Genomic DNA, 15,858 nt, shown 5'->3' on the forward strand with positions numbered 1-15,858 from the left:
GCGGGGACAGGCGAACAGGGGCGGCCCTCACCTGGGCTCACAGGTCGTTTACATCCGCCAACAAAGCGGCGCCGGTCGGCGTCGAGTGAGGAAGGCTCGCCCTGGCCTGTCGCGCCGAGCAGGGGAGGAGGCCAGCGCCAGCTGAGCGGCGGCAGGCGCGCCCTCCGGACTCAGTGCCGGCGCTGGACGCTCTCCTGGGAAAAGCAGCCTCTCGCTGTGGCTGGATCCATGAGCCCCAGCACAGCGGGAGGCTGGCCCGCGCCTGGGCTCCGAGCCCCCAGCGGACCGGCAGCCTCCGCAGTGAGGCCCCGGCTGGCTCTGCCTGCCGCGCCCGCGCCCGGGCCCGCACGTGGGGTTATTAAAGCTGACACGATCCTAAAGCTACAGCTCCTCCCCATTAAGTGCCTCCTTTCCTTTGTAACCCCACAAGCGCACACGTGTCCATCCCAGCACCGACCACCATGGGCTCCTCCGAACCCCCTGCGTCTCCTCAGGCACACGCCTCTCACCCAGAGCCTCCCTCTGCAGCATCACACGTTCAAAGTCCTGGAGGCTTAGACTGAGCAGCCGGACGTGGAAACCCGCCGACTGAGGGTAGAGAGTGGGGGTGGTGGTGGGGAGCACGGAGGGCTCACCCAGGGCGATCCCCCCTCCCCTTTCAAATCCGGCCAAGGCTCCTCTCCTGCCTGAGACAGGGGGAAACATCTCCACAGAAAAGAACTTTCCGGGACTATGGATCCTGGGTGACTGCACCTCCCAGACCGCCCCACAGCAAAAGCACGTCCTGGGCTGAGGGAACAGGCAGAGGAGCCGGTGGGGCAGTGGGCAGAGCCCGCCCCCGCCCTCAGCGCAGCTGCAGTGGCTGGTGAAGTGCCAGCAGCCAGCACAGGCTGGGGGAGCCCGGGTGGGATGGGGTGTGAGGGACTGGGGACAGGCCTTCGGAGTTTTCCCGTCTCCCACTCCAGTTCTTGGGGCTGAGAACCTCTTTATCTCCAAAGACCAGATCTGGGCTATGTGAGCTGCTGCAGAAGGTGGAAACGGGGTCATTTCTACATTGGCCTTGCTGCACACATGCATGCGCATACACACACACACACACACATGCACACTGTTGTTTTTCTCTCACTTCCCAGCCCCAGCCCCTAAGAGTGGGCTCTTGCCTCTGCTGTGATGGCCACCTCCACCCCCACCAGGCAGGCGGCCTCAGAGGCCAAGCGCCAGTCCTGGGGAGTCTGTATTCTGGCAGCTTCCTCGGCTCCTGGACTCAGTTCTGACCTCAGTCTTTTTTCACAGCCGTCAGTTAGCAGATTGTTGTCGGATTCAGCATCCACAGGTGGGGTAGGTCTGTAAAACGGCCTTGGATAGCCCCTAAGCCTAAGGCCTCTCTGCCTCCACCTGTAAGCCCTCAGGGCCAGCCAGGGAGGGGCCAGGCCGCTGTCATCAGGATAGAGTTCAGCCCTTCCCTGAGCGTGGCCCCTGGGCACCGCCCCGCGTGCAGGGGCCCTTCCCGCCACCAGGCCTCCGGGGCCGCCTGCCCAGAGCCCCTGGGCTCGGTCGGCCACCACCGGCCGGGTGTGCGGACGGCTGGGTCCTGCGGAGGCTGCCGCCTCTGCTCTTGTTAGTGATTCGGCTCAAGTTGCCCCGGGAGGGGGTGCTCCAACTGTCCCACCCAGAGGCAGCGCCCTTCCCTGGCCTCTCAGGAACTGGTGTGCAGGCCCTGCCCCCCAGAGGGGCCCGGGACACCGGAGCCCTGCTGGTCGGCCAGTGTCGCTCCCTGGGGGAGGAGGGGATGTGCCTCGCCCAGTGCTGGGCACCTGCCCTCAGGTTCCCCTCCCCGCGGCGGAGGCGCTGGCCCGGGAGATGGGAAGACACGGGGTCTGGTCAGGTCACAGCCTCTCCACCCACCTGCGCGCTCAGCTCAGGGAGAGGTCGTGCAACGTCCTGGGCGCCCGCCCCGCCCAGGCCTGCAGCGTTGGGGGGAGCGGGCCCCCCTTGCAGGGGCAGCCGAGGTCTGCGGCCGGCTGGGCGGGGCCCCGGGGGCGGCTTCCGCAGGGCTGCAGCTCCCGCTTCTGGCTCCCGCACGTGGGCCCCGAGTTCTGCCTGCTGGTGCGCCATCTCTGACCCCGTTCGGGACGGAGCCTGTTATTTCAATGTTCTGATTTGAAATTCCAATTAAAGTGCTGTAAACCGCGGGTTGCGGGTTTGCGGAGCCCGCTGGGCGCTCTGAGAGGCAGCTTCTTCCCACAGGGCAGCTGCTCGGCCATTGCCCACTCACTGCGCGCAGGGCAGGGCCTCCTCTCCCACCCGTTACCGTTACCAAGCCTGCGCCCCCCACCCCAGTCTGCGGGGCGTGTCCGGGCCCGGGGCTCCGTGGGCCGGGCGTCACCTGGAGCATCACCTAACCCCGATCCGGCCCGCCCGCCCGGCACGGCGACCTGCAAGGCCGCTCCCTGCCATGGCCGCTGCTGAAGCCCCTTCAGGTCCAGTTCACAGACAGGAGGCCGCAGCGACAGGCCGGGCTGGCTTTGCTTTCGCTGGAGAGGGGCCGGCGTGTGGGGCTTTGCTTTCGCTGGAGAGGGGCCGGCGTGTGGGGCTTTGCTTTCGCTGGAGAGGGGCCGGCGTGTGGGCTGGTGCGGACCCTCCGCTCGGTGGAAGCACCGCCTCGCTGTCCCCCCTGCGGTGCTCCCTGCACTCGGCCCGCGGGCCGCTCAGGGGCAGAGGCCGCAGACGTGGTCTTGGGGGTGGGAGCCCCGGGAATGGTGCTAAGAAGCGAGCCAGACTCCCGCTCGGCAGGTCTCCGCGGCCTCCCCATGGGGACCGGCGTGAGGATGGAGGTTCACGTTTGGGCCCGGGGAGCAGCGTCCTTGGCCCGCCCACCCCAGTCTGGGCGGCTGAGTGGCTGGAGGCCCCTCGGAGGCACTGGCTGGGCCTCTCACTACGTGACCCTGAGAATAATATCTGTCTGGGAAGGCACTTCCCTTCGCCCGCACTCCCCGACCTGGGCACGCACGGGGCAGGCTCAGCCAGTTTCCAACTCAGATCCTATCAGTCCCAAGTGGCCCTCCAGTTACCAAGGTGGAGCTTTAAAAAAGATGAAAAGCTTTAAAACGGAGAGTTCCAGTCTTACTTCTGTGTCTCCTTACTGACTGTGGGCTCCCGGGGCCTCGGCGGGCCCCGGCCACAGCCTCCCAGGAGCGGGGCCAGCTCGGAAAGCGGTCCCTCCGCAGCCTCCGGGCGGCGGTAACCGTGCGGCCGCCGCGCAGACAGGCCCCAGGCTGCCGGCCACTCCTCCGCCCCTGCGGACACCTGGCACACGGTGCCTGTCAGCAGACTCGGGTTCGACCACAGTCAGCGCCTGGGTTCTGACGGCTCTTCCGGGACCGACTGCAGCCTGCTGGCCTGGCCGAGGCTCAGAGCCAGCGGCCACGGAGGGGACCAGCCATCGTAGTGCAAAATCCCACGTGGCAGTTTGGCTCGGCCCTGTGGTTTCTAAAGGCGGGAGAGTGTGGCTTTAACGTTCTACAACACGGGGCCGCACCAAACCACCGGGCCAGCCGGTGCCCACAGCCCACGCGGAGGTGCCAGTTGTCTGCCGTGGGCGCTGGGTGGGTGTGTCTGTGCCCGCCCCATCCGGCTCCACCTCACTTCACACCTTCCAGAGGGAGGGAAAAGGCATCTTCACAGAAAGCAGCCTTCTTGTATTTTATTAAAATTTAAAAATCATGCCGGGACTGGTTTGGCTCAGTGGATAGAGCATCAGCCTGCAGACTGAAAGGTCCTGGGTTCGATTCCGGTCAAGGGCATGTACCTTGGTTGTGGGCACGTCCCCAGTAGGGAGTGTGCAAGAGGCGGCTGATCAATGATTCTCATCGATGTTTCTAACTCTCTATCCCTCTCTCTTCCTCTCTGAAAAATCAATAAAATAATTAAAAACAAAACAAAAAGTAAACCTTTTTTTAAAAATTTAAAAATCACGTCTGGATTCTTCTACCAATGTAACAGCAGCACAAGCATGCGTAGAGTACACGCAGCTGCGCAGAGCGGACCCTTCCAGGAGTCACAGCTGGGCAGCCCTGAGGCTCTGGAACTGCAGAGGCTGCCGCCACCCCATTGGCCAGTCAGGTGAAGGCGGCGCCAGAGCTTTCACGCTGGCCCCGCCCCGCCCCTCGCCATCACGTGACAGCAAGGCTGGCGCTGCTCTAGCTCTAAGCTGCGTGTGCACCGTGCGGGAGGCTGGTTTCGCCCTTTTTACGTGGGTGGGAAAGAGGCTCTGCGAGGCAGGGCCTCTGCGCATGCCTGTCGGACTACCGATGTCAGGCTGCCTCTTAAACACAGTATTAATTAAATTCAGGAACAAACAGGAATCCAAAACCATTAATCTATTACATTTTATTATTAAATACATCTTAGATTCTTATCCCATACTTTTACCAAATGGCACTAAAATCTTGGCAAGTATGTAAATAACAGAACTATCAGCCAAAACAATTCTGCAGCGTCTCTCTGAAACGAGCCGGAGCAGCCCATGCAGCGCCAGCCGCGGATGGGGGACCCGCAGTGTCTGCAGGTCTTCCGTGGCCGCAGGTTCTTCGGTGGCTCATGAGAACTGCCTTCTGCTCTGACCCTGGCGGGTTCAGTGTGTCGAGGCGGCACATTCGGGATGGGGACGAGGTGACCCGGAGGATGGGCCTTTCACGTGTGCCCTGCTGCGAGCAGCCGCGGGAAGGAGCTCCAGACGTGGACCCATGTTGCTCACGGCCCAGCAGCCCTGTCACCTTCCTCTCATGTCCGGGGTCAATGCCATCCTGGTCCCACCAGGGCTACTAGGAGCTTCTGAGAAAGCATCTCACTGTGATCTTTCCTGCAAAGAAACAGCAATAAAATCACTGCCCGCTCACCCCGAATTCCTGGGCCTTCGGGTGCCTCCCGCTCTGGAGGTGGCGGAGGGCAGGGCGGGCGGGGACCTGCCCCCTCTCACAGCCCCGAGAATGGTCTGCAGCTCACACGGCTGTGGGAGCCAATGCGGACACCAGAGCCCGTGTCAGAGCCGCCTCCACGCCGTGACGGAGGCGAGCCCGTCACCCCGCACTGGCCCTTGGAGCTGCACGGCCCTGCCCACGTGCACACCACGGGACACATACAGATGGCGCCCGCGGCACGGGTCTGCGGCCAGCGCCGAGGCCGGTCTTCGCCGAGTGGAGTCGCAGCCTCTGGGCACTTAGGAGCAGGCAGGCTTTTTGCTCGAGGGCTCGACTCCTGTTCCTGCTGAACTGAGCCAGTGTGTAAATGAGAACTGATATCAGCTCAGTAGGCACCGGAGGGCGGGTCCAATCCACAGCCGCAGCAGCAGTGCCTCAGCCGAGCTGCCGACGTCCTGGGCTGCAGGAGACAGAGGCCTGGGCTGCAAACACAAGAGAGAGTCACGGTGCTCCCGAGCAGCACAGGGTCTCCCCGCGCACCCAGCCCCACGCACATGCAACAAACCACGACAGTTTTTCTCGGCTACTGTGATGCATTTGGTTTCAGTGTTTTATATAAACCACTTCTACAGAGAGAAATACATGTGACCTTTCAGAGAGCTATCGAGTCAGAGTCCTCGTTCTGTAGCCTGCTGGTTCATTCCTCGCTTTGGCGACAAGAGGAAGTGCATCGTTGGGCTGAGCAGGTCTCTCCTCCAGAATCGGGCTCGCACCCGAGCTGCCCGCTCAGCAGCAGCCTCTGCCCCAGCGGCTCCAACTTACTGTCCCATCTCACCTTCTCTTCAGGTGCAGAACTTAGCCACTGTGAACAAAGCGGAAACCAGTCACTGTTCACCAATCAGCTAAGCTCTGCACCTCGGCAGAGAGGTCTCCAGCTGGGCACGCTGGAAAGGCGGGAGCGTCTTCGTGGCCGCTGGCTTCTTCTGTTTCCGGGAAGAGCTACCGAGTGCATCGTTCCCCTGCGGAGAGCGAGCGCCTCTGGCTCTGGAGAGCAGCCAAGGTCGTGGTTGCGTGGTAATCCCTGGCAATGTGATTTTACTCTTAAGTCACAAATCAGCATGCCAGGGACCCAAGCAGCCAGAGCACTCCGGAGCCGCGTCCTGCGCGCCGGGCCCACACCGCACAGCCAGGTCCTCGGCCACGAGCGCCAGCACCTCCAGGCCGGCCGCACTGCCGCACGGTTTTATGTTTGTCTTTCACTTCCGTGCTGTCCTAGAGCAGTTTTTTTAAACCAAAGGACTCGGAGATGCCCGTACAAACGCCAGTGCAGTTTTGAACGTAACTGAGGCAGGTTTGGTGGAGACGGCCGTCCCTCCTGTGACTCTGGGCTCAGGGAGGTCTGCCAGGCCCCCAGCTGCTGGCAGGAGCAAGTCCCTGGTCCTAACGGGCGGGCAGAGGGGACGCATGTGACCCCGTTCATCTGGAAGGGGAGGGACAGGAAGGGCCAGTGCAGAGGGGAGGGAGAAAACAGACTCCTCGCCAGGCCCACTCCTTTGTCTGCTTGGGGCAAAAACGGCACCAAGAGCCGTGAGAGCTGCGTGCCCACTGTGGTTCCCACGCTGAGACGGGCGAGCACGGGAGTCTGCCCAGGGCAGTTTCACACACTTCAAGACACACAAACTCCCCATGCAACTGAACATGGAAGAGAAATGATTTACACTGGTCGCTGTCGGAGGCTGGCAATAAGGTAACTGCAACTGCTCTGTTTTGTTAACTGGCCCGTCCGTGACCAGGGCCGGAAGCCGCCTGGGAACGCTGTTGGGATGTCTGCGCATAGCGCCTCACTCCCCACACCCTCCATCCCCTCCATCCCCTTCCCCCGCACACACACCCCCTCACTCCCCACACCCTCCATCCCCTTCCCCCGCACACACAGCGCTCACTCCCCACACCCCTCCATCCCCTCCATCCCCCTCCCCCGCACACACACCCCCTCACTCCCCACACCCCTCCACCCCCTCCATCCCCTTCCCCGGCACACACACCCCCTCACTCCCCACACCCCTCCATCCCCTCCACCCCCTTCCCCCGCACACACAGCGGCACACACAGCGCCTCCCCTGCAGCCCTGCAGCCGCGGTTCAGAAAGCCGTTCCTCCTCACATTCCACTGCTTTCCAGTGAGGCAGGCTCGTAAACATACTGGGCAAAAGTGGTTTTCCAAGACACAGCAAACTAAACGTACAACAATGGGTTAGGAAGACCAACATAAAATATTAAATACCCACTAAAATTATATAGAGAGAAGCTATAGAACATGAAAAATGATTGACATCTACTGTCATGTTTTTAAAAGGATACCAAATTAGAGATGCCCTATGTACAGCATGCAACACCTGGGAGAAAAACTGAGACCTGGGGATGATGGTTGCTGGAGAGATAGCACACTTATAACCCACAGTTCTATTTGAAGACGTTACCGGCCGTTGCTCAATTACTGTTCAGATGCATGACCCTCCACGGGAAGCCTAATGCTAGGAAGTAAATCTTAATAGGAAAAGCAATTCAGAGTTCAGCACTCCCTGCGAGTCTGCCCAGCTCGGCGAGCCGCCTGCAGCCGCAGCGCAGCTCGGGGGCCAGAGGCAGGCTCTGGCGGGAGGGCTCCTCCCGGCTCCCGGGTCAGCAGGGCCAACCCGAGCAGCACCAAGCTCTCACACAGCCAGGAGCGGGCCGCTGGCCACGCACTCCTGCCCACCCTTCTCTCGTGCTGGGCTTCCCAGGCCACCCCTAACCATCTCCAAAATGTGCTCCCCCAACTTCTGTCACTACAGGGATAAAGCCAAGGAGAGCTGTCCTACTGGGCGCACAGCTCTGCTCCCGGCGACCCCTCCCAGCGCGGAGCTGCAGGCGCCGTGCGGGGCGGAGGACTGATGCTGGGGGCGCTCGAGGCTCACTGTTTGGTCCATCGGGCTCCCAGGAGAAATCTGGTTAGAAACGAACAACGGGGAGAGGAAGGGGAGAGTTACCTCTTTAAAACAACATCTCGGCCACCACCTGGGCTGAGCACCTGTCCATCTGCTCCTTGGTCAGCTGGAAGCAGCGGCGGGCGAGCTGCTGCTGCCTGGCGTCCTCGCTCACCATCAGCTCCCCGTAGAGGTAGATGCCCATCGCCTGCAGGGGCAGAGCCGGAGAGGAGGAGACAAAGAAATCTGTGTCCAGTCTGAGTTTGTTTCACACAAACTTGCTGGTCCAGAAATTACAAAAGACCCCAGAAAAGCTCAGACAGTTGAATAGTTGTACTTGAGGAACCGTAGTCTTCAACCCCTTCTTTCTGGCTTCCACTGAAACTCTACGGAATTCTCAGCTCTCAGTTCCACCAACAGAACCGTGGGGACTTAACTGATGACAAAGTGGTGACCGTGAGCGCTTCTCTAGCGATGGCCGTGCAGGAACGCTCTGGAGGAGAGGGGTCTCGGCGCAGCTCACGGCAGCACGGAGGTGCTGTGTGCGTGTCCTGAGACATCGGCTCCTTCCCAGGACAGGTGCCCTCGGCACTGCGGGCCGCAGACCGCCGCGCCACACGCAGCCACCGCAGCACCACCACCAGGCGCCTGGGCAATGCCTGCTGCTCCAGCCCCGACCGCGTCCCTCCCTGAGGCCAACGCTGGCTCTGCTGCTCCAGACGCAGTGCTGCGAGGACCCCCGTCTGCATTTTCCCTCGTTTTAAAAAAGCCAATTGTGCTCTGAAGACCCGAGAGCCCTCGGCGTGCCTCCTCTGCACGCTTAGCTGTGCCGTGGTCTCTGCTGGGCAAATGAACAGGGGACCTCAGCGACAGCGCCAAAGGCTCACAAATTCTTCCCGTGAAGGCTGAGCTACGATAATCTGTATTTAGAAAAGTTCATGATTCTAGTACTCTGTAGTTAACTCTGGTTTTCAAACGGACCTAATTTTCTCTTGCATTTTGTCCTCCTTATACTCCACTCTGTTTCCAAACACCTCCTGCTCCACTGTGCAAATGTGACATTTCTTCTGGTACAAAGTCGTGCATTTTTCTTTGTGGGAATAACAAGCCCTTCCGTGCCGGCAGCCCCCCTACTCCGGCCCTCTCAAAAGCCCCTTTGTCTGCCCTGCCCCCGCTCTCCGCCCGACTGGAACACGCTCCATGCCATCAGCCCCCAGCTGGGCAGAAAGCTCGTTCACGGGCACACACTGGTCAAGCCCACAGGAGCTGCGGGCTGACTTCCAGCCGCACAGACTCCTTGGCACATGTCCCGCACGGACAGCCAGGCCAGGACAAGTGTGGATGGGCACAGAGGTGGCACGGAGGACATCCCCCAACACGGTCACCGCGCACGCTTCCTGCGGGCTCCCGGGAGGATGACCACTCTCCTCTGGTAGCAGGAAAGACACTCAGCACAGGCCGGTCTGGCGTCACAGGTGCAGACAGACAGACAGACAGACTGCTCCCGCGGCCGGGCTGTCAGGACCAGCATTACCGAGCCACCTGGACCCTAGGTCTGCGATGCCACGAAGTCAGCACAGGCCTCACTTGGTAGTGGCCACGGCCACCCCAGGTGAAACCAACGGTGCCTCCGAGCACCAAGGCTCGGTGCGTTTAAGGGACACTGAGCTCCTCCAACCCTCAGACTTTTGGAAAATGTTTAAGTATTTGTTATCCTTGGGTCCCGGACAGCCAGGCAGCAGCACGGCAGAGCACGAACTGCAAGGAACGACCTACCTGGTCCTCCTGCAGGAACTCCTCCACGGTTTTGTACGCTCTCGTGTACTTGTGCTTCACAATGAGCTCACACCACCGATGGCGGACCTTAAACGAGAGAAAGCCCAGTAAGCCACACTGGCAGGTTCTTCTTGCCGCGGGCGTTTAAGACTCGGAGCTCCTGTGTCCGAGTCCCCGCTCATCCTTGGGGGGATGTGCCAGGACCCGGTGTCCTACACACACACCTGTGCCCAAGTCAACGCCTTTCCACCTCAGCTAATCGCTCGGCACACTGTGGCTGTAACTTCTGCAGAATGAAGTACAGAAGCAAAAATAGCCCCAATTTCTTTTTCCTTCTTCGCAATTTCAAAAATAGAGGACTGGTTCCGACCACAGATCTCAGCATCCTCAGGTATGATTTCTTCCTTTCCTTACTGAGGGCGTCCACTGTTTTACACTGAGGACGCTCCACACGGCCCTCCCTGGCAGACGCGCACTGCCGCACGGCTCTCAGCTCTGGCGGGGACACGGCGCTGGGAGGTGCGGTGACAGCGGCCTGACTGCAGAGGCCGCCACTGACCCGTGTGCGGGGAACGCTCCTGTCCAGCCTGCAGAGACTGGACAAAGGAATGAGTCACGTTCTGCGGGGGAGGGAGGAAAAGAGCGAGGGCTCAAGATTTCATCACACTAAGAATGGCATGCAACCTCAATCTCATGAACTATTTATTTCTGTAATTTTCCTTTTAATATTTTCAGACTGCAGTCGACTGTGAAACCAGGTAACGGGGGCGCTGTACTCTCGGAGTGTGTGAATGTTGGCACCTTCAGCTTAACTTCCACTTCCGTTTCATTTCACCTGGTCCTCAGAGCAGCACTGAGTCCGCTCCAGGGGAGGAAAGTGCATGTCCCAGTGATGTTGTGATGTTTTTAACCATTTTGCTAGGAAACAGATAAACGAAAAATGTAGCTAAAAAACAAAAGACACATCCCCGGCCAGGCGGCAGGCTGGCCACGAAGGTTTTCTTTGAAACCACTTCTTAACTTCCTGTAATAACCAATACGTTTCAAAGCTGCTGATGGTTACAATGAAGGGAAGAGTCACTCTCCACATATCTGAGAAGAGGCAGAGTGGCCTCTTGGGAGTTTGGTTTGGGATTTGTGAGGGGAGACGTGGAAGAGGGACCCCAGCCTGCAGCCTCTGCGGACAGGACAGCAGCAGGGCCCTGGCATTTCCCAGCCCTGAGGCACGTCCTTCACTAGCAGATCCCACTGCACCAGGTTTTCAGAGTCCAGTTTCAGGCCAATCCTATGCATCCCAGGTTATGCTCAGTCAGCACCGGCCATGTTGGTCCACAGCGTGATCCACACTGGCCACACCTGGAAGGGGCTGTGTGCATGCAGAAAGCCTCCTTCCATCCTGTTTCACTGGCTTTTAAAGGAGCCCTTGTGTGGCAAAGGTAAAATATAAGACATTTTATCATTACCCACCACCTGGCCAGCTCTCTCCATCTCCTGTAAGTAGATTTACACGCCAACAGTTAGGAATGAAGGAAAGAAACATCTTCTGGAAAGAATCCTTCCCCAGGGCTAACTGCGCTCCCCGACAGTGTTAATTCGGGGACTCTGGTGGCGTTGCCCTTTGCCTGTGGGCAGCCAGGTCCTTTGAACTTGTAAGGACGGGATACCCGTGAGCGTTTACATCCAGGAGGGAATCCCAGAGGTGCACGGGAAGGAGTTAACAGCCTCGGACATCACAAGGAAGGAGAAGCTGCTCAGAGACAGCCTCAGCAATCTCTCCATCTTCGATAGAAGGTTCTTTTCTGTGCAAGCGACAGAAATCAACAGACCATAAAAGGGGAAGGCAGCCCAGAACTGCTCTGAGCGGAACGAACACGTGAGCGGAGGTCGGCTCCTCAGACCACATCCATCGGAGGAAGCCAGACCCCTCCCCCGCACTCCACACCCGGCCACGCACCAGAGGCCGCAAAAGGCGCCTCTGCCCCTCGTCTTATCCCAACTCAGGGCCATCCTGCCAAGCACCAGCGGTCCGTCTGGAAACGGGCTGCTCCCGGGCCACCGCGGGGGAGGGACAGAGACCGGGGAGCTGCTGCCGCGGCTCTGGCCTCAGGAAAGCCTCCCTCACGCACGGTGAGCGGGCTGTGCTCAGTTCCAGAGGCTCTGCAGCTTCACAATGTGCCAACTCAGATTCGCGTGCCCCGCTCACACCGTACCCTTGACAACTGCCTTTTCTCATTCTAAAACTTGGGGGTAAATTCACTTTTTAGCCCAGATTTTGAAAATGGAGGTTTTAAAAATACATATATTTTATTGATTTTACACAGAGAGGAATTGAGAGGGAGAGTTAGAAATGTCGATGAGAGCCAAAACACGTTTGACTCAGTGGATAGAGCGTCGGCCTGCGGACTGAAAGGTCCCAGGTTCGATTCCGGTTAAGGGCATGTACCTTGGTTGTGGGCACATCCCCAGTGGGGGGTGTGCAAGAGGCAGCTGGTCAATGTTTCTCTCTCATCGACGTTTCTTTTTCTTTGTTTCTTTTTTTAAATATATTTTATTGATTTTTTACAGAGAGGAAGAGAGAGGGATAGAGAGTTAGAAACATCGACACTCTATCCACTGAGCCAAACTGGTTTCGGCAAGAATGGAGGTTTTAGCCTCTCGTCGTTCCTTCCTGTGCTCACCCTCCGTCCTGTATGCACATAGAGAAATAACTCAGCATTAATCAGACCCCGACGAGCAGGCAGGGGCGGGATGGCCCTGTCCCCGCCCCCCCCCCCGCCCCCCCAGGTGAAAGAAGCTCCAGGGTGCACACACAGGAGCGCCTTTACATCCGTGTGGAGTCAGCATTAGAAATGGCGCACTGTCACGGTGACCAGGAGACTGGCCTTCTGGCCGAGGGCTGCGCGCGCCCAGCCTCCCTCTCCCGGAGAGAGGCCAACAGCAGGCCCTTCGTGTCTCCACGGCGGGGCGCTCAGTCATCCCAGGGCCCAGCAGACCCTGCTGCTCCGGCAGGAGCTGACTTCTCTCCCCATTTCCCTGAGAAACAAAGAAAGTCCTCATTTTTACCACTTAACCTGTTCTTACCGCCTTTAAAATCTCCTTAGCTACTTGTTGCCACATGGAATCGGGGTTTCCCGGGAATCTGGCAGCAGAGTGACTTCTGTCTCCATTTCTCCCAGAATATGTGACAGTGGGCACTGAGGTCAGCCTTCCTAGGTCGCTGGGAAACTAAAAATCTGAGAGGCCGTCACACACTGTCAAGGTCCTCGCCCCGTTGGCCAGCGGAAGGTGAAGGCCAGTGAGGGGAGCTCAAACAGAACTGAGCAGCAGCCTCGGAGGACGGCTGTCCGCTCCGCACATCTGCTCCTGTTTTCCAGTAAGTTAATGGGTGAGGTGGCTCCGTTTCTCACTTCCCCGGGGCGATTAAAGACGGCCACCGCGCACAGCTCCACCAGCCCTGGAGCAGGAGGCGCGGCGGCTCCCAAGCTCCAGTCCCTCCAGTCAGTCCCAAGAACGCCCTGTGCACACATACTCCGTCCAAACGGACCGAATCCCACTGGACACATTCCCGATTTGTTCCGCTTCTGTCCCAACGGGCCACCAGGGGGCAGGGCCGAGGCCAGGATGCCGCTCCGCCGCGGTCTGGGCCCTCAGGACTTTCTCAGCCACAACTCAAACCCAGCAGGTCACTCTCTCTCATGCTCGAGATCTCCAGAAGCCTGCAGTGGCCAAGGTCTGAGCTGACACCATCCACACAGGCAGGCTGGACAGAAGTAGGGCAAGGATGAGGAGGGCCAAGAGGCAGGCAGGGATGCCGGCGTGGGGCACAAGGGGCAGAGGAGCAGAGGGGACGGTGCAGAAGGGAGAGGCCGGGGTGGCGCTGCCTCCCCGGGCACTCGGAGCCTGGCTTCCCAAGGGTGTGCCCATCCGTCCCTCACTGAGCCTTCAGGGCAGACAGCAGCTGGCCCTGGCCCATTTCCCGCCATCCAGTGCCTGGACCAGAGTGCCCCCGGCACACACAGCCATGCTGAAGGTTCTGGAACCTCTGAGAACTATTAGCATAGTGCCTGGCACACGAGTGAGGGATGATTAACGAAGGGGGTGTACCTGGGGTGGAACTGGGGGCAGGCTAGAAGAGGTCAATGGAAGAAAAAGAGGGACATATGTAATCAAAAATAGAGATTTAAAGGGGATGGGGGTGTAGGCCCCTTTTCTTCCCATGAAGTCCCAATGAAGTCGTGATATACAGATGTGCGTACACAGGAGTACACACGTAAATACTAATAAAAATCAGCTTGCAAATCTGCTTTTCAGCGTGTTCTGCTGAGGGACACTGAAGACCAGGCGCTGCCCGCCGTGCACAGCAAAGCTGTGACCCAGCGGCACTCGCACCCCCTGCAAATGGCCTCCACGAGTCTCCAGGGTTCTGAAGCCTCCGAGCAAAAGGGGACGAGCACCCAGCAAAGCAAGTAGTGCAGGAGGGAGAGTCTCAGAGTTGGGTGGGAGGATGAAGAATGTTTGCAGAAGCCGATTCATGCCAGCCCCACGTTTGATAGCAGAGTGAGAACCTTCAGTGATCCCTGAACTGCAGCTGGACCGTGTTCCCCTGCTCCATAGTAGGGACCCCGCCAGGGCAGACTGTCTGCGGTAACAGGCCTCAGTCATCTGGGAGGCCTGGGTATCCAAGAGGAATTCTGCAGGAAACATACACGTAAGCCTCTAACTACAAGGCTGGTGGCTCATTCGCTCCAAATGCATTCACAGCAGCCAGCACTTATGTATATACACATGCATGTAGCAGGTACACATGCACACACTCTCCATTCTCTGTTCCTTATGCTGGCTGGTGACCTACTAAACTGACCTCCGGACCCACTGTGTCCAGGGAGCGGTGTCCGGGTCCAATGCAGCAGCCCTGGCCGCTGGCTGGTTGCTCTCCAGGCCCGCCCGGCCTGGCCCTGTGGCGGGGCTGCTGTGAGAACTGACTGTTTGCCGACCAAGTGCTAGACTAGAAACTCCCACACAGGAAGTGCTTTTCATCTTAGCAGGAGCCACATGCTTCGGCTTTATATCCTAATTCAAAGTTCATTATTTACTGAGCTTATAAATCTGGGGACTATTACTTCTAAGAGCCGTTTGTTCCCTGGTGAAATGAAGAAGCCAGTGCTGTCAGGGGGCTGCTGCGTGCGGAGGGAAGGGTGGGGAGGACTCGGAGCAGACTCCGCAGGGACAGAGTGAGGAAGTGGGGCACCGCCAGGGAGGGGCCGAGAGGCCTGAGGGAGCTGGGACTTCTCAGCCACCCCTGGGAAGTACACCAGGGGCCTGGGGCCTGGAAATTTTTCAAACTATTTGTAAAGGCAGATGTCTCTGCCTCGTGCCAGCATCAGCCTCGGTCACATGGCATATGTGCCATTTGAAGACAGCTCACTGCCCAAAGGCTGGGCTGAGCCGAACCATGAGCTCAGAAAGGCAGTCCAGGAGGAAGGGAGTCCTGGATGTCCAAGGGTGCCTTAAAAATGGCACCTGGGGGGGGGGGGGAGAACGTGTTCCCAAACCACTCCTCAGATTCTGAGGTGGTGTAACCACGGCTCGCCCACATGAAGTGTTCTCTCCTGGAAACGGAAGAAAATTGCCAAAGGACAACCCCATGCCTCACCTCAATCTCTTTCATCCCGAGACATTTTAACGGATGCAGATCCAGCCTGTGGTCTGCTAGACTCCAGGAAGGTGACAGTCAGCAAGTATTTTCTGTCAATGGCCAGCCAGTGAGCATTTCTGCCTGTTCTGCTCATTTGCCTTTGTATCACAAAGCAGCCCCGGACGACGGGTGAGCGATGGGCTGGGCATGGCTAGGCCAGGCAGGTCGTGGGCGGGACCCCGCTCTATCTGAGACCCACGCCCGGCTCAGAGTGTGCGTGCAGGCAGCGGGATGCCAGCAGACGTCTAACCCCCAAGCTACCAGCGTGCAGGCACAGGAGCTGTGAGCTGGCTCCCCAAGCTGCTCCCGAATGCGGCCGGAGCCCCTGCCCGGTGGGTAAGTTCACCTGCACAGCACACGCTCCGGCACTCCTACCACCGTCTCCCGCCGGCACGGCCGGACACACGCAGGTACAGGCCTGGTGTCACCCTGACTTTGAGGAAACGCAGCCTTTAGGAAGAGGAGCCTCACCCCAGCTCACGCCCAAGTCTGTCCATGCCAGAGAG

The 15,858-nt window shown here is 59.1% G+C and overlaps 1 protein-coding gene across 2 annotated transcripts in view; it reads right to left on the reverse strand.

Annotated features, from left to right (window-relative positions):
* Positions 1–4,374: 4,374 nt before the first annotated feature.
* The window catches only part of LOC118732247 (aminopeptidase O (putative)), a 287,553-nt gene continuing 276,069 nt past the window's right edge, over positions 4,375–15,858 (reverse strand). For both annotated transcript variants that reach the window (XM_045570737.1, XM_045570736.1), the window contains 3 exons: positions 9,658–9,744; positions 7,945–8,089; positions 4,375–4,861 (listed from right to left, as the gene is read on the reverse strand). In XM_045570737.1, the coding sequence (XP_045426693.1) occupies positions 7,949–8,089; positions 9,658–9,744 (228 nt within the window). In that variant the 3' untranslated portion in view covers positions 4,375–4,861; positions 7,945–7,948. The remainder of the gene's footprint in view (positions 4,862–7,944; positions 8,090–9,657; positions 9,745–15,858) is intronic.

This window comes from Pipistrellus kuhlii, unplaced genomic scaffold, assembly GCF_014108245.1.
Source record: "Pipistrellus kuhlii isolate mPipKuh1 unplaced genomic scaffold, mPipKuh1.p scaffold_m20_p_36, whole genome shotgun sequence".
NCBI classification, from domain to species: Eukaryota; Metazoa; Chordata; class Mammalia; order Chiroptera; family Vespertilionidae; genus Pipistrellus; species Pipistrellus kuhlii.